The sequence below is a fragment of the Paramisgurnus dabryanus genome, chromosome 13 (genome assembly GCF_030506205.2).
Source record: "Paramisgurnus dabryanus chromosome 13, PD_genome_1.1, whole genome shotgun sequence".
Classification (NCBI taxonomy): domain Eukaryota; kingdom Metazoa; phylum Chordata; class Actinopteri; order Cypriniformes; family Cobitidae; genus Paramisgurnus; species Paramisgurnus dabryanus.
This window is the reverse complement of record NC_133349.1, coordinates 2,382,066-2,397,431: the sequence shown is the minus strand read 5'-3', so window position 1 is coordinate 2,397,431 and position 15,366 is coordinate 2,382,066. Positions and strand designations below refer to the sequence as shown.

General features: G+C 33.5%; 1 protein-coding gene across 1 annotated transcript; it reads right to left on the bottom strand.

Moving 5' to 3' along the window:
• Nucleotides 1–1,315: 1,315 nt before the first annotated feature.
• Nucleotides 1,316–2,310, bottom strand: LOC135717740 (free fatty acid receptor 3-like). The gene has a single exon (XM_065239921.1). The coding sequence runs from the start codon at nt 2,304–2,306 to the stop codon at nt 1,329–1,331; it is 978 nt and encodes a 325-aa protein (XP_065095993.1). The 5' UTR covers nt 2,307–2,310; the 3' UTR covers nt 1,316–1,328.
• Nucleotides 2,311–15,366: the final 13,056 nt, after the last annotated feature.

Genomic DNA, 15,366 nt, shown 5'->3' with positions numbered 1-15,366 from the left:
GATAATGTTAGATCGTGTCTTATAATATATGTTCGAAAATGCAGCATTGTAGCTTAAAAGATGCAGTTAAATGTAAAATACAGCAGGTACATTTCAGATACATAATGATAAAAATATATATATAAAAAAATAAAGTACATGCAGGTTCACTAATCCAGACAAAGTCTCATATTTTGGGGTATCAAAGTCTTTGAAATGATTTTACTTAGACAATGTTAATGATATTAAGATTTTATTTTCATGTTCTTTATATTATGTAGGATGATTTTATGTAGAAAACAGTAAGTCATGACTTTAGCTGGGTTTTCACAGGTCAAATACAAAATGTGCAAATGTTTTGCATTCAGCATCCACTTGAGCATCTCTGTAGGCTGAGTACTAAGAATATAACTTCAGTCACATCGGTGCATAAACTGGCATTGGCGTTAATTTACATCTACTGACAATGTTGACTTAAAAAAAAATATTCAGCCACGAAAGAAAAATAAGAGACCACTTCAGTTTTGATTTTAATCATCGTTTCTAGGTGAATTGTGACCATTTCAGTCAATGTCTGTTGAATTTCAACAAAAGCAAACATTGGGAGTGACATTGGGTCACTCAACAGCAAATGTAAAAAATTTCATTTTTCAATTTTTCAATGTAAAAACATTCATTTTTTGTTGTTGAGAAAAGAATTTTCTTGTTTTGACAATGTTTCTTCCACTTCAATTTTAGTAAATAAATGCAAATAAACAAATCATGTTTGGCAAATTTGGCAAAAAATGTTATCTGTAGTTCACAGAACGAAACTAAATTTATAATTTTACTTAAAGGTGCAGTGTGTAATTTATAGAAGGATCTCTTGACAGAAATTCAAAATAATTTCCAAAACTATATTATCATGGGTGTATAAAGACCTTTTTATAATGAACCGTTATGTTTTATTACCTTAGAATGAGACTTTTTATCCCCTTACATGGAAGTCGCCATTTTGTGCCGCCATGTTTCTACAGAAGCCCTTAATGGACAAACTTTTTTTACTAAGTTGTCTCCGATGGTGACATGTTTTTCCGGTGGTGGCTAACGTAGCTTCTCTATGTGTTTCAAAAGCGAGGGGTGAGCAGTGGACTGAGCCATCGGTTGCAATTTGCAACCTCACCACTAGATGTCGCTAAATTTACACACTGCACCTTTAAACACATACCTATAAAATAGAGCCAGTGAAATGGTATCTTAATTTTTCCATGGTTGTATAAATAATTAACATAAGCAAGAAGACGCATAGCACTGGTGCTCGCCACAGCACTCAACACATCCACCATCACCACAAATGTTATGTTGTGACATCAGTGGGAACTGTCCGATCGCTGAACTCTCTCCCCTGCTATCCCACCTCTCAATAGGGGGCAGTAAAGAGCTGAGCGACAGCAAAGCATGGCCATGCGCCTGAGCAGCTCTCGCAAGATGCTCTTGAAAATCTCTCTGAATGCTGAAGAAGAAAAGTAGAATATGAAAGGATCGAGACACGCGTTCAGCGTGTTGGTAAGCAAAGCATACTGTCTCCATTCTGTGCTATAGCCTCCAATATATCCCACAACATGTGTTAGGCTGAATGGCATGAAACAGGCAATGAAGACGAGAAGGGTTCCCACCGCCATCCCGATGGCTCTCCTTCGCTTCATGGTGTTGATGTTGGGTAGATTGTAGAGGATGTGGATGAACTTGATGTAGCAGAAGCAGCAGACGAGAAGTGGAGCACAGAAGAGCACAATGAAAAGCTCCAGACGATACGGCAGAAGGATCCTCAGCTGTTCTTTATTGAATTCCTCGTAGCACGTGTTCCTCTTGGATGTAGCGGTGATGTTTGGGTTTAAATAATGGTATTGCATGACATAAACCATACTGCAGTGTGCAAAGGAAATCAACCAGAAAAAAGTTATGGCTATCGCTGCATTTCTGGGATGGCGTTTTAACTTGTATTTTATGGGGAATGCTACACCCAGGTAGCGCTCGACAGCGATGGCCGTCAGATGAAGGGTGCTGTTGTAGATCATGGAGAAGAAGACAAAACCTGACAGCGGACAGAAGAAGTCTGGCAGCGTCCATTTCATGTTTGCCGCCTCTATCATACGAAATGGCAGAAAAAGGAGGAAAAGCAGGTCTGAAATAGTTAAACTCAGTAGAAAGACATCCATAGGTGTGGACCTCTGCCGAATCTTCTGGCAGAAGGTGTAAAAAGCCAGGAGGTTGGCAGGGAGACCTGTGATGAGGGTGAATCCATAAACTCCTAACACCAGGTTACGGAGAAGCACTGTCCACGCCATTTCTACCACCCTGGAATAGAGGCAAAAAAAATAACAAATACATAATTTGTAAAAATAAAAAATCTTTCTCAACAATTCAAGTTCATACTTTCAGGCTGCTTTTGAAACATTTGATGAAACTGAAATTTAAAATGAAAATGTAATTTCATATTTTTTGCAAAATAAATGACAAAATATGTTTGCAGTTGCATATTAACAAGGTCATTTATATTTACTAAAAACAAGTGTAGCACATAAATCTATCTTGTTCTATTGTGTTACTTTCGTCCAAGCTGACAGGGTCAAAGTAACAATGCGCTATATGTTCAAAGTAAAATTATACAGAAGTCATTTTACATTTAATAAAAATTCCACCTGGTATTGATAGACCACACTTGTGAGTTATTGACCACAGCAAAAATATATCTCTGTCTATAACATTAATTGCATTTTCTTAAAAAATTTTACTTTCGCCCCAGCTCTCCCCTTTTAGTAATAAAAACCTCAAAGCAGGACTTATTAAAGCGACACAATAAAGCTTTAATATGTTTCAAGCATTATTTATTCAAATGAACATGGAACTTCTGTCATTTTCAATGCCCAACAAAGATTTTACAGGCACAAAGTCAACTTAAAGAAATGAAAGAAGACTTACCTACCTTAATAATTCAATGTAACAAATCACTTTCACTCTTAAAGTTGCTTGTGCTTCTTATAACGGCCTCGTGGTGACATACCTACAGTATAATGACATAACAGGAAAGAAGCAACATTTGCTTCCTGTTTTAATTTAAACAGTTATAATTTAATATAATATTATACAAAAAAATTAACAACATTGTATGTTACAACATGACTATCGAGTATTAATGCAATGACTTTTAAAACACATCTAGTATTAGGCCAGATCTCATATTTCTTATACATACTGTATGAACTCATCTGAACTGAAGAGTGAAAGGAGACAATATGATTTAAATATAATAGCATAATATTTTCTAAAATTATGTGATTAGAAAAGTCATGACAAATGTTTTTACATTATATTTTTCTTTAGGATTTTTTAAAAATATTTTTTAAGATGATACAAAAGTTTTTTAATTTTAAAGTATTTTGAATGCAAGACGTAGGCAATTAAATCAAGTCAAGCTTTAATGTCATTTTAACCTAGCAACACAGTACATAATAAAATTAGACAACGTTTCTCTATAGACCATGACACTGAACTAGAAAACAACACAGAACTAAAGACTAAAAGTTTTTTTTTAACAAAATAAAGTTCATGTGAGCAAGACAGAAGAACAGTGCAACAACAAATACAATACAACACTACACACATTCCTACAATAAAAAGAAATAAAAACAAAAAATGCCAACCAGGTTCTCTCTGCTTAGCCATCATAATACGTTGCATCATTGGAGGAACTAACTCACGTCTGTTTCCCGAAAGCATAGTTACTTTTTCTCTGTAATAGATGTCATAGCACAGACCACAGCTCGATAACTGTAGTTTAAACCACACCAGTTTGTAAATGTTCGTTGGAAAGATGGTTTCTGAAAAACATACAAATTAAAAAAAAATGCTGTAACAACGGAACTTGCGACTATGGTTGGCAAATGATGCTTTTGGGAAACTCACCCCATACAGATTCGTATTACAGAAGAAAGTGCTTGTTAACATGTCCACATGTGTTACAGAAGCTGTCTGGGCCAGTGTGGTAAAAGTGTTAGGGTTAGGTTTTGAGTTTACAGGGTTCCCACGGGTTCTTGAAATTGTAAAATGTGTAAATCTGGGGGAAAAATTCAAGGCCCTGGGAAGTTTTTGAAAATATACATACATAGATACAGGTCATTGAAAGTGCTTGAATCTATTTTATGCAAGAAGTTTTCTGTAAAAAAAAAAAAAACACTAAACACTAAATTAAAAAAAAATTCTAGAAACATTTGCTTACCCCATTGGCAGATTTTTTTCGCTTGTTTTATGCACAAAATCACTTAAATTTGATATTCTTTTCTAAAAACTAGACTTATTTTCTTGAGTTGTTTTGCTCATCAAGAAAAAGCATCCCTGAGGCTATTTTGGGGATTTTCGCCTGGATTTGGCCTACCCAATTTCAAAAGCTTCTCATACCCACATGCAGAGGTGCACATACAAAAGTTTGGTATCATTTTACAGGAAACCTTTTGAAATTACATAAAACACTGTTAAAAGTGGTCAACATGGTTGTATGTGTTGTCAGTCCTCTAATAAACACAAAAATAAATAGGCACTTTTTGATGTTTTTTTTCTAAAGTCTTTATTTAAAAGTGTATAACTCTGGCCCTGAGTGGTAACGAAACCTGCAGACAGTTTTGTTTAATTCCAGCAATTGCCAGCTTACAGAGGAAAAATTCATTTTTTCTCTATCATAATAAATGCAAAAGTTATTTTACTCCAACTGATGGGAGGAATAATACGCTTTTTGTATACAATGTCTGCCTAAAAACATTTGAAGTGCTCCCATAACCACATACAGTGGAATAAATGCAATATCTTTATATCATTTTGCAGAAAACCCTTTAAAGTTACATAAAAAGCTGCTGTTTGTGACAAATTTTGTTATTTATGTTGTTTTTCATATGATGAAACACCAAATTTTCTTTTTTTATGTTGTAAATACTGTCTTTGATAGTGTATAACTCTGGTTCTGTGTGCTCTAGCAGACTGCAGACAGTTCTGGTTGTTACCAGCAGCAGACAGTAAACACCCAAAAAAAGAATGAACTCTTTAGCATGTCGCATTCAAAAGTTATTCTTATTTTACTGAAGGGTGTGAAAATACTATTTTCATATAAATATTAATTTTTTGTTTTGCACATATAATAAATAGCAAGGGATTATATATGCACACAACCAAAGAAAATGCTGTGAATGGACTCATTGTTTAGAGTAGGACCTAAGATAAAAGATGGTGTATCATTTGTGGCTATATGTGCTATCTGAGGCAGTTCACACTCAAGTTTCACATATGTTTACAAAAGACCATTTTTTACCTTATTATTCATTCAACGATTGTTGGATATGTGTTAAAAATAGAGCAAAAATAACGATGTAGACTTATTCCTGAGAATGAGAGCTTTCATTTGATATAAGACTTGCCCATGTTTGTCATACTTGAAAAATATGAAATATGTGAATATTAAATCATATAATAAATTGTCGGGGGGTGATAGTGTAAATTAAGTGTAAATAACTTTCTTACAGTAAAAGATATGTCAAAGTGATGCATATCTGCAGAAAGAAGAGAGTCTAAGCTTTCAAACAGTATCTCATATGTGGTACTGGGGTCCATGACAGACCATTAAAAATTAAAGGAATATTTTATATTAAGTCAAAATAAGATAATTCTGGACCCGGTACAGGGTCCATAGAGTCAAACAAGTTAATTTAACAAGAAAATATTAGCTTGAAAATCATATTTTGCAATGTAATATTTGACTTTAGCTGGGTTAGGGTCACATACAGAATGTGCAAATGTTTTGCATTCAGCATCCACTTGAGTTTCTCTGTGGTCTGAGTACTAAGAATAACTTCAGTCACATCAATGCATCAGAATTTCATGAAGTTAGCTCTAGCTTTAATTTACATCTATTGATGACATAATAAACAGGCAAAAAGAAACAGCACTGATGTTTATCTAAGCCTCAGAGATTCTCAGCCACAGCCATCAACACATCCACCACCGCAAATGTTATGTTGTGACATCAATGGGAACTGTCAGATCTCTGTGCTCTCTCCTCTGCTGTCTTACCTTCAGCAGGGGGCAGTAGAGAGCTGAGTGGCAGGAAAGCATGGCCATGCGCCTGATCAGCTCTCGCAAGATGCTCTTGAGAGCCTCTCTGAATGCTGAAGAAGAAAAGTAGAATATGAACGGATCGAGACACGCATTCAGCGTGCAGGAAATCAGAGTGCATAGCCTTACTTCGTTTCTGTACATGCCAAAATATCCCAGAAATTGTGATATGTTGAAGGGCCTGAAACAGATAATGAAGACCACTAGCGTTCCCAAAGCCATCCCGATGGCTCTCATCCTCTTCTTGGCATTGATGTTGGGTAGATTGGAGAGGATGTGGATGAACTTGATGTAGCAGAAGCAGCAGATGACAAGCGGTGCACAGAAGAGCACGATGAAAATCTCCACACAACCGACACATACAGTAGACGATCAGCTGATTGAAATTGAATCATTGAAGTTTAATATATTTTCACATCTGCGATTTTTGCGAAATCCAGACCCACACATCTAATAAATCTAAAAATGAGATTTGGAGCCTCAACGTTTGATTTTAATCTTTGACACTTAAAGATATTAAGGTTATATTTTCCACACAATGTTCTTTACATTATGTATAGGACGATTTTATGTAGAAAACAATAAATCACAAAAAATTTATGTGGTTTTTCACACATGGGTCAAATCACCTTCATACTGTATACTGGTCAACCCACCAGCCTCATTTGACTAGCTGAAACATCCTATTTTAACTATGCTAGATCAGTACTAACCAGCATAACCAAGTGTGAAAATCATCCTGTTTTGATCTAGATTTGATCAGTAGCCTACTCTAAAGGGAACACACTATAAAATATGCAAAATTAACACACAAAATACTCACAAACACTTTAATACAGAGCTAATATAAATGTGTTTGCTTACAGCTGCACACTACACAATTGTGAGTCATTTTCTGGCCCTTCAGCAAGACAACACATAGTGTTGTGCAAAAAAACCTCGCTTTTTCAATGAATGTGAGTCAAGAGTCCTGTTGGCATTTTTTTACTTGATTTACAAATGAAACAGATAAGGATTTGGCAAAATGACAAAAGAAAAACATTTGGCAAATGTTTTTTAAGAGCAATTTAAAAATGGCATTTAAAATTATGGGAACATGTAATAAGGTTGTATTATAAACATGAGTAAATGCGTTACAACAAACAATGAACAATATAGTTTTTCAGAATATATTTATTCTTGTTAATGTAAGTTAATGTCAATACAGTTATTCATGTTAGTTCATGGTGCATAAATTAATTAATGTTAACAGATACAACCCCTGATTTTACAAATTTTTTTGTATACTTATTTTGTAATTTTATATATTTTTTTGTATAAATAAATTAGGATTAATAAATGCTGTAGAAGAATTGTTCATTGTTAGTTCATGTTAGCTAATGCATTAACTAATTTTTTAACAAATACATCCTTATTGTAAAGTTTGAAATTATTATTTAATGTAATATTTTATTGTTTAATTTATATGTTTTAAATCAAGAATTAAATAAAGAGTTTTAAAAAATATATTTTTTTATTTAAAAATGATTTTCAAATTCACAAATGTATTGTTCTTTTTTACCTTCATTTTTAAAAACATTAATAAAAGAAAAACATTATTAAACATGTGCATTAATTTTTCCTTTTTCAAAGTGATTACTTTTTTTCATTTTTATGTTTGAATCAATAAATCACTAAATTAATTCTTAATTTAATTTTTAAGCGGCTTCGTTTAATTACCTTGAACAATCATGAACACTTTAAACAAGAGTTTTCTGGCAATAAAAATTTATTCATTAATAGTAATAATAACAAAACACACAGGACAACTTTAGTAGCATACAATGAGAAACTTTCATATGTTTCACACATTATTTATTAAAATTGACATGGTACAATGATTTTACAGTCACAAAGTGAACTCAAAGAAATAAAAGAAGCAAACCCTTAATACCTTAAAAAAAAAAACGTACCTTTAATAATTCAGTTTCACAGATCACTTCCTTTCTCAAATGTTGCATGTGCTTCTTATATAGGGTCTCATTGTGACATTTACAGTATAATTACATAACAGGAAAGAAGCAACATTTGCTTCCTGTTTTACTATAAACAGTTAAAATTTATGACAATATTATACAAACATACATTATATATTAAGGTGTGAAACACTGTAACTTTATATGTACAGCCAATGATTATACTTATAAATTTCAGGCATGAAGTCCACGTGACTCCAAGATTATGACACAGAGCAAGATAGGGAGAGATTTTAAGGCTGGAATTTACAGTGGCTTCTTATCAGAGACCATGAGGATCATAACTCATGACGCCATCATGAATCCCCTTAATGTGCACAGGCAACATCACAACTTAAGTCATTAAACTTAAATGGCATCAGCTGACTTATATATATATATAACTTATAACTTAACTTATAAAGTAATCTGAACCGTATGTTGCCTTATTGATTTTTTTTTTCACCTGTAGGAAAGATACAACAACACTTTGACACACACAATGTCTGTAATTGAAAGAATGATCGGAAAGCTTAAACATAGATTTCAGCGAGCTGTGCATTGAGCTGTCAAGGGCTTGCAAAATGATTATGGACTGTGTGTTTCTTTTTAACATGTCAAAGACGTAATCTGCCTTTGAAAAGGATGAAGTGGAGAGCCATGAAGCAGAAGTGGCTCATGAAGCAATTCTGCAACAAGATTCCCAGCAGGCTGGATTTGCTCTCAGAGATGCAATTAGTAGCAATATTGGTAAAAAAAAAAAGTATTATTATTATTATCTTATTATTATTATTAGTGGTAGTGGTAGTGGTATTAGTTTTAGTAATAGTAGCGTATATTAATGCTAATGATACAATGTAATATTATCGCACTTGCAATAAAACACAATGTTATTTATTGCTAGGAGGAGTATTAATATTTATATAAATGAATTATTATTTGTATATATTTATTTTGTTACTATATTTGCTTTTATAATTTTATTAAAAACAAAATTTTTATCACATGTATTTATTCGTCAATTGATGTGATGTTTTGTCCAACAAGTTCACATATAAAGACAAATTTTATGAATTTTGAAGTAAAAATTCAGCTTTTTATATTTTTTAGTAAATGCATTTGCACTTCAAAATAATAAAATTTGTATTGGTCTGTGCAGATTTCCTTGTTTGTTCCTTGACATGTGTCTTTAACTTTTGTTAAACAAAGACCTTATTTTTTGTGACAATCCAAAAGTCTATGGGAAAAATGTGGGCTTTAAATAGTAATTCTTTAAATAGTAAATTTCATTCTCTTAATGCAGATTCATCCATTATTGTGTAATTACTAACCCTAACCCATACAAGTTATTAAGTACGATCACAGAAGAGGGGAGCGGGGTAAGTTGTCACACTGTTCATAACTCCAATACTAGTGGCTTTATCTCAAAAATTTAATATCTACTTTGTCTGATGTCAGTCTATGAGGCGTCTATATGTAATGTTTATAGTCATAACTCTCTTTCTAAAGGTCTTGGAAGCACCGATTTGAGATTTGCATGATTGAAATCTCAAGCGATAAGTTAGGGTGAGCATTCTGTAGCTCGCTTACATCCCAGTAGTTCAAATAAAGTGCCTCCTTTAGTATTAGTGCTGGGGGGATCTACATTCTGAAGACGAGAACAGTTGTGAATTTCTTTGGTAAATAAAATGGTCTTCACTTTGCAGTCGCAAACTTCAATACGCAATGAGTTGACCAGAAGGGAGTTCTTGCACCATTTAGGGTTAATCTAACACTATCTTGTCACAAGATGGTGCTAGATTTTATATTGATTCTTTTACTGATTTTTTAAGATTCTTGTATTTGTTTGCAGACTCACTAGATGGTGTATGAGTTTTAGAAATATGCATGAATCATGATTTAATCAGCTGGTTATATGTGTAACGAGATAAAAAACTCAATAACATTTATATGTGAGTAAATCCTGCATTAATGAAATGCATCATTATTGATGTTGCCGCATGGTGGCGCTATAGCCCAGGGAGTTCAAAGGAGAGCAGAGTAAGGGAGAACTGCTGTGAAAGAGATCATGGTTATAGTATACTTTGATAAAGCACATGTCTCAATGTGGAGAGAAGGACTACTGATTAAAATACATAATATGGGTATTGGCGGAAGGATGTATAATCAGATTTTAGACTTCTTATCAGATTTCATATTAAAGTTGGAGATGATTTTTCAAATGATGTTAATATGGTAAATGGTATTCCACAAGGCAGTGCTATTAGTCCAATGCTGTTTAACATTATGATAAATGACATTTTCGAAAATGTTGGTACAGGCATGAGCATATACACAGATGATGGGGTTATGGAAAAGAGGGAAAATATGAGACATATGATTTATAATATTCAGAAAGTTATAATAAAAATGGAAAGATGGACATATGACTGGGGATTTAAGATGTGAATTGGTAAATCACTGTAAAAAATTTCGTAGAAATTACAATGTTGTTGCAGCTGGGTTGCCGGTAATTTACCGTAGATTTAAATTTATGTTATTTACTGGCAAGAGTTTGTTCAAAGTTAAATAAATTTTAAATATTAACAAGTCTTTATCTTTACAGAATAAAACTATACAATAACAGCCTCATGCAAAGCATTCTGGGAACCAGAAATCATCATCAACCTTTTTCTGTTTTTTGCTTCAGATTTTGTTTCCCAGAATGTTTTGCTTGATGCTGTTTTTTTAGTTTTACTCTGTAAAGACAAAGACTTGTAAATGGTAAATGTTTATTTAACTTTGAACAAAATGTTGCCAGTAAATAACATAAATTTAAATCTACGGTAAATTACCGGCAACCCAGCTGCAATTTCTCCGGATTTTTTTTTTACAGTGTTAGGCTATATGCTTTTTGCCAGGTAAAGAAAGTTAGGATCACTAAAAAAGTATTTATTCAATTTACGAATTTATTTATTTTTAATTTTTTTTAATGTAGCTTAAATAAATTGACTGCGGCCATTTACCTTAAAAAATTGAGTCAATTGAATAAAAATTTTTTTTTTAGTGAAATATACAGCTTAAATTATGGAAAGATTAACAAAGTTCAAATATTTAGGATTATGGTTTGATAAGAAATATCTCTGGAGGACACATGTTAAATAGATTGAAATTAAGTGTATTAAAGTACTTAAAGGGACACTCCACTTTTTTTTAAAAAAAAAGGGCTTATTTTACAGCTTATTATCATTAATTAAGACAAAAGTAAGAGAATCATGGCAAGAAAAATAGAACATAAATAACCAAGGGTGATATTATTACAATATCCATATATATATATATATATATATATATATATATAAATATACAATATTCAATTAATGTCATGTTCTTTAAAGGGAATTGCTCAAGATAAAAAGTGATTTTATTAAGATTAATGCTTGGACTTGGACTTTTTGGGTTTAAAGTCAACCCTATGTTTAATGGTAAAATTTGATGAGTGTAATGTTACAGAAAATGTGGAGCATATCATTTGATTTATTAATTTAGGACAGTGCACATTAATAAACATTTCTGTAAATGTGCCAGTGTTAGCCAACAGGCAAATTTTTAACTGTATTTCATTTCATTTGGCAAGATGTTATATTATGCACAAAATAAGATATACGAGTTGGATTTTGGGGGCAGATGAGAACATGATGGAATGTAGTAAAGTTATATTCAAGTTTCTTAAAGACACAGGGTAAGAGCACGGTATTAGTATGATTATTTCTAAGATTTTTTCATATGATAAGTGCATGAAGCCCTGAAGTTGCACATCCCTGTACAGTAGATGGCGGTATGCACCTGAATTAGCAAAAGCCAGTAAACACTTTGTAGTGTTTTTGTATGGGATCATTTCATTTTATTCATTGCCAATGCAATCTGTGAACTTTCCACGTGCTTCCTAATTTGATTTATTTGAATAGGTCTGGAACGAAAACATCAAACTTACCACATCACTTTAACTGCTCTGCAGGTAGCAGCAGCAGCACCAAAATAAATTTGACATCATCCATGTCCACAGTGCGCGTGCGTTTATACACATGCTGCTTAAATCTTTAAATGTCACATTATGGTTAATATTTTCGTGAAGCAGATAAAGTCTCAAATATATGATAGAAAAAAAAGAGAAAATGAAAACAAAAGCGAAAATACCTTCTATGATTTTCTAAATTGGATATGAAACTGTGCACGTCCGGGTGACTTGAAGCACAGACGCTCGCGCTCAGCTGCCTACACTTGCGGTCTTTGCATTTGACCACTTGACTACTTAAATGAGTTATTTCCTGTAGGCTATTTTGTTCAAGTGGGCGTGAAGATCCATCTTAAGCGTGCATGTAGCTTTACCTGATGGGACACTAAGATATACTAAGATATACACACTTACAAATATATATTTTAAGTAGCCTTAATAAAAAAACACTGCACTAAGGAGTATTTTCCCAGACAGGGTTTAGGTTAACCCAGGACTACTATACTGCCCTCCAAAAGCTAAGTGCAGTAACTACGCAAACACTGAAACCGAGAAAAATGCCCTTAAAGTTTTTTACACCAGCCAGTCAAACATGCAACAATTTTGGCACAAACATTTCTCTGAAATTGGACAAAATTGAACCAGGAGACTTTGTCACAAGACACAACAGGGGCACGTTCAATCTCACACCGGTGCGCAACGTTTTGCTACGATTTCCGGGTTGAACGACATGTTTCCTGGAAACGGTGTGCAACGGAATGCAACAGGTTTTAGAAGCGTTTTCTCTTGTTTGGTGGGTGTGTCAGAAATGTCGGTCCAATCAGCGGCAAGATGTATAAAACCACGCGATAGTAAAGAGACAGCTCGCTCAATGGGTTCAAGTTGGAATGTTGTCTTTCATTCTGGACAGCAAGGTCAGTGACTGAAACATTGAGGGTATTTTACAGTAATAAACACACATTTATAACGATTTCATCAGGCTTTAGAGACATTTAAAAAAGAACACAAAGATTGGCCTCTCAGCTACCGTAGTTGCAAATCTTGCGTCATCACAACAGGGTGTTCAATGCATCACCGTTTCAGTTTAATAAACGTTGTGCAACGTTTTGTCGGGGCTGAACGCAGCCCTGATCTCACAAAGCCCATTTTAACCCTTAACTCATTTTTGACCAAATGCGTAGTTACTGCGCTTTGGCTTTGTAGGGCAGTATAGGCCTTTTTAAGTAATTTAAGATGTTTTTTTACAAACAGACCTTACAAAAAACAAAAACAAAACAATGAAATATGTTAAAATGAGTTTAAAAGTTTTTTAATTAAAGCAGCTCAAACATGCATTTCTGGGATACCCTGTACTGTAAAAATGTTAAGAAAGGATTCCTTTTTTTATTAAGGATACTTAAAAAATATATTTGTGCGTTTTCTTTAAATGAAATGAACACATAAACGATTGTGTTGGACTTGATGAGACTATTTCCAGTGCACTTATTTATTGCTGTTCTTGTGTTGCCATAATTGCTTCTATTGTTTACCTCACTTGTACAAAAGCGTCTGCTAAAACTTTATTTTGTGCGTGCAGCTTTATTAAAGTTTATTGTTTATTTTAGTAGTCCCTGAAAAAATGACAATTAATGTTGTTTTTAATTATGTGAAAAAAGCAGTTGCAGATGTTGTAAACGTAACAATGTTTGCATTAATGAAATGTGTAAAACTTTCCGTTTTACTACCAAAGAATGTGATATCCATTTATTATCTACAATTAACGTAGGCTACAATTAAAAGTTTCATATGCTCCGAAGCGTTATTCGAGATGTGGGTTTAGTGTGGGTAAAGGGCACTGCAGTTTGCCACCTACTTCCTGTCGAGTTACTATGGGTATTTGTGGGTATTGAACGCAGCAACTAGTGACGACCGATGCCGCAAAACCGCTGAATAAAATAACTTCCCAAAGTGTCTTTTATTTATTTTTTTTGCATTTTTTTCGAAATAAATTATATTTCTGAATCTGAAATATGTTTTGATAGTTTGATAGAGTTGCTAGTTTTAGGGCAGGGAAAGTTGCACTCTACACATTTTTTACACATATCTTTTTGTGTTAAGCTTTTAATTTTCTGTGTTTTATTTTAACACAAAATCAACAAGTTCTGTTAAAAGGAACACAAAATGTGTTGCTTCAATAATAACACAGAGATGGGTGGATTCTGGGACAAAGCATTTAGTGTGTTGTCCCAGAATCAACACTAATGTGTTGTTTTAAACACATCCGTTCTAAGAGTGTATGTGTGTGTGTGTAGAGAGAGAGAGAGAGAGAGAGAGAGAGATTAATAATAATAATATGTTTATTTTTATAGCGCCTTTCAAGAACCCAAGGTCACTTCACAAAAAGATACAATTAAAAAAGTTGTACTGTTAACTACAGTTAAAATACATGTTCAAAGGTTTCTCCTGTTGTTTAATAAATTGTTTAGCTGACTGTTTACCACAAACATTGCTCGGTGGTTATTAAGACATTTGACCGGATAGGTGTGGGTTTATCAAAAATAATGCATACACATGGAACATTTCTTAACCAATCAGAACAGAGCATTAAACAGTCCTGTGGTATAAATAAATATAAACATGATCATTGTCAATCTGTATAATGCATACTGCACACCCCATGCATTTCTGTGTGATCCAAACTGATTACCAGTTCATTCAAGTTACAGTTTTTATCAATATTTGTTTGTTCTCTGGGAGTTGAATCACATTATATTCGCCAATTACGATACTGGAACACTACAGGATAAACAACAATTTAAAAATCTTTTTATCAGTTTATCAGAAGGTAACAGGCAAAAACAGGATATGTTTGCTATAAAAAAACATTGCAGAACAGGACGTGAGGCCCGGGTGAGATGTCAAGAAGTTGTCTGGAAATAACCTCTGCTGGTTTGTTTCCAGGTTTGAGAGAATCATCACACATTTACACATTATGTAGAAGTAGGTGTGTGTTAATCTGTCAATCTAAAATTTTTTTAAAGATTGCATGTTTAGATATTACTACTTTAACTGAATAACAAAGTTAAATAAGGAGATATTAAGGGTGAAACAAAGGAACTTCTGTTGTATATGGAGATGGCAGCTGTCCCAGTACCGAGTGAATTATGAGTCATTATCTTTAATGTGGAGGTTTCTTCGGTAGCTATACTGAGAGAGTTCAACCACAACACAACCTGACAAAAGCAGTTTCCCCCTGCTTTGGATTCAAATACACACAAAAAA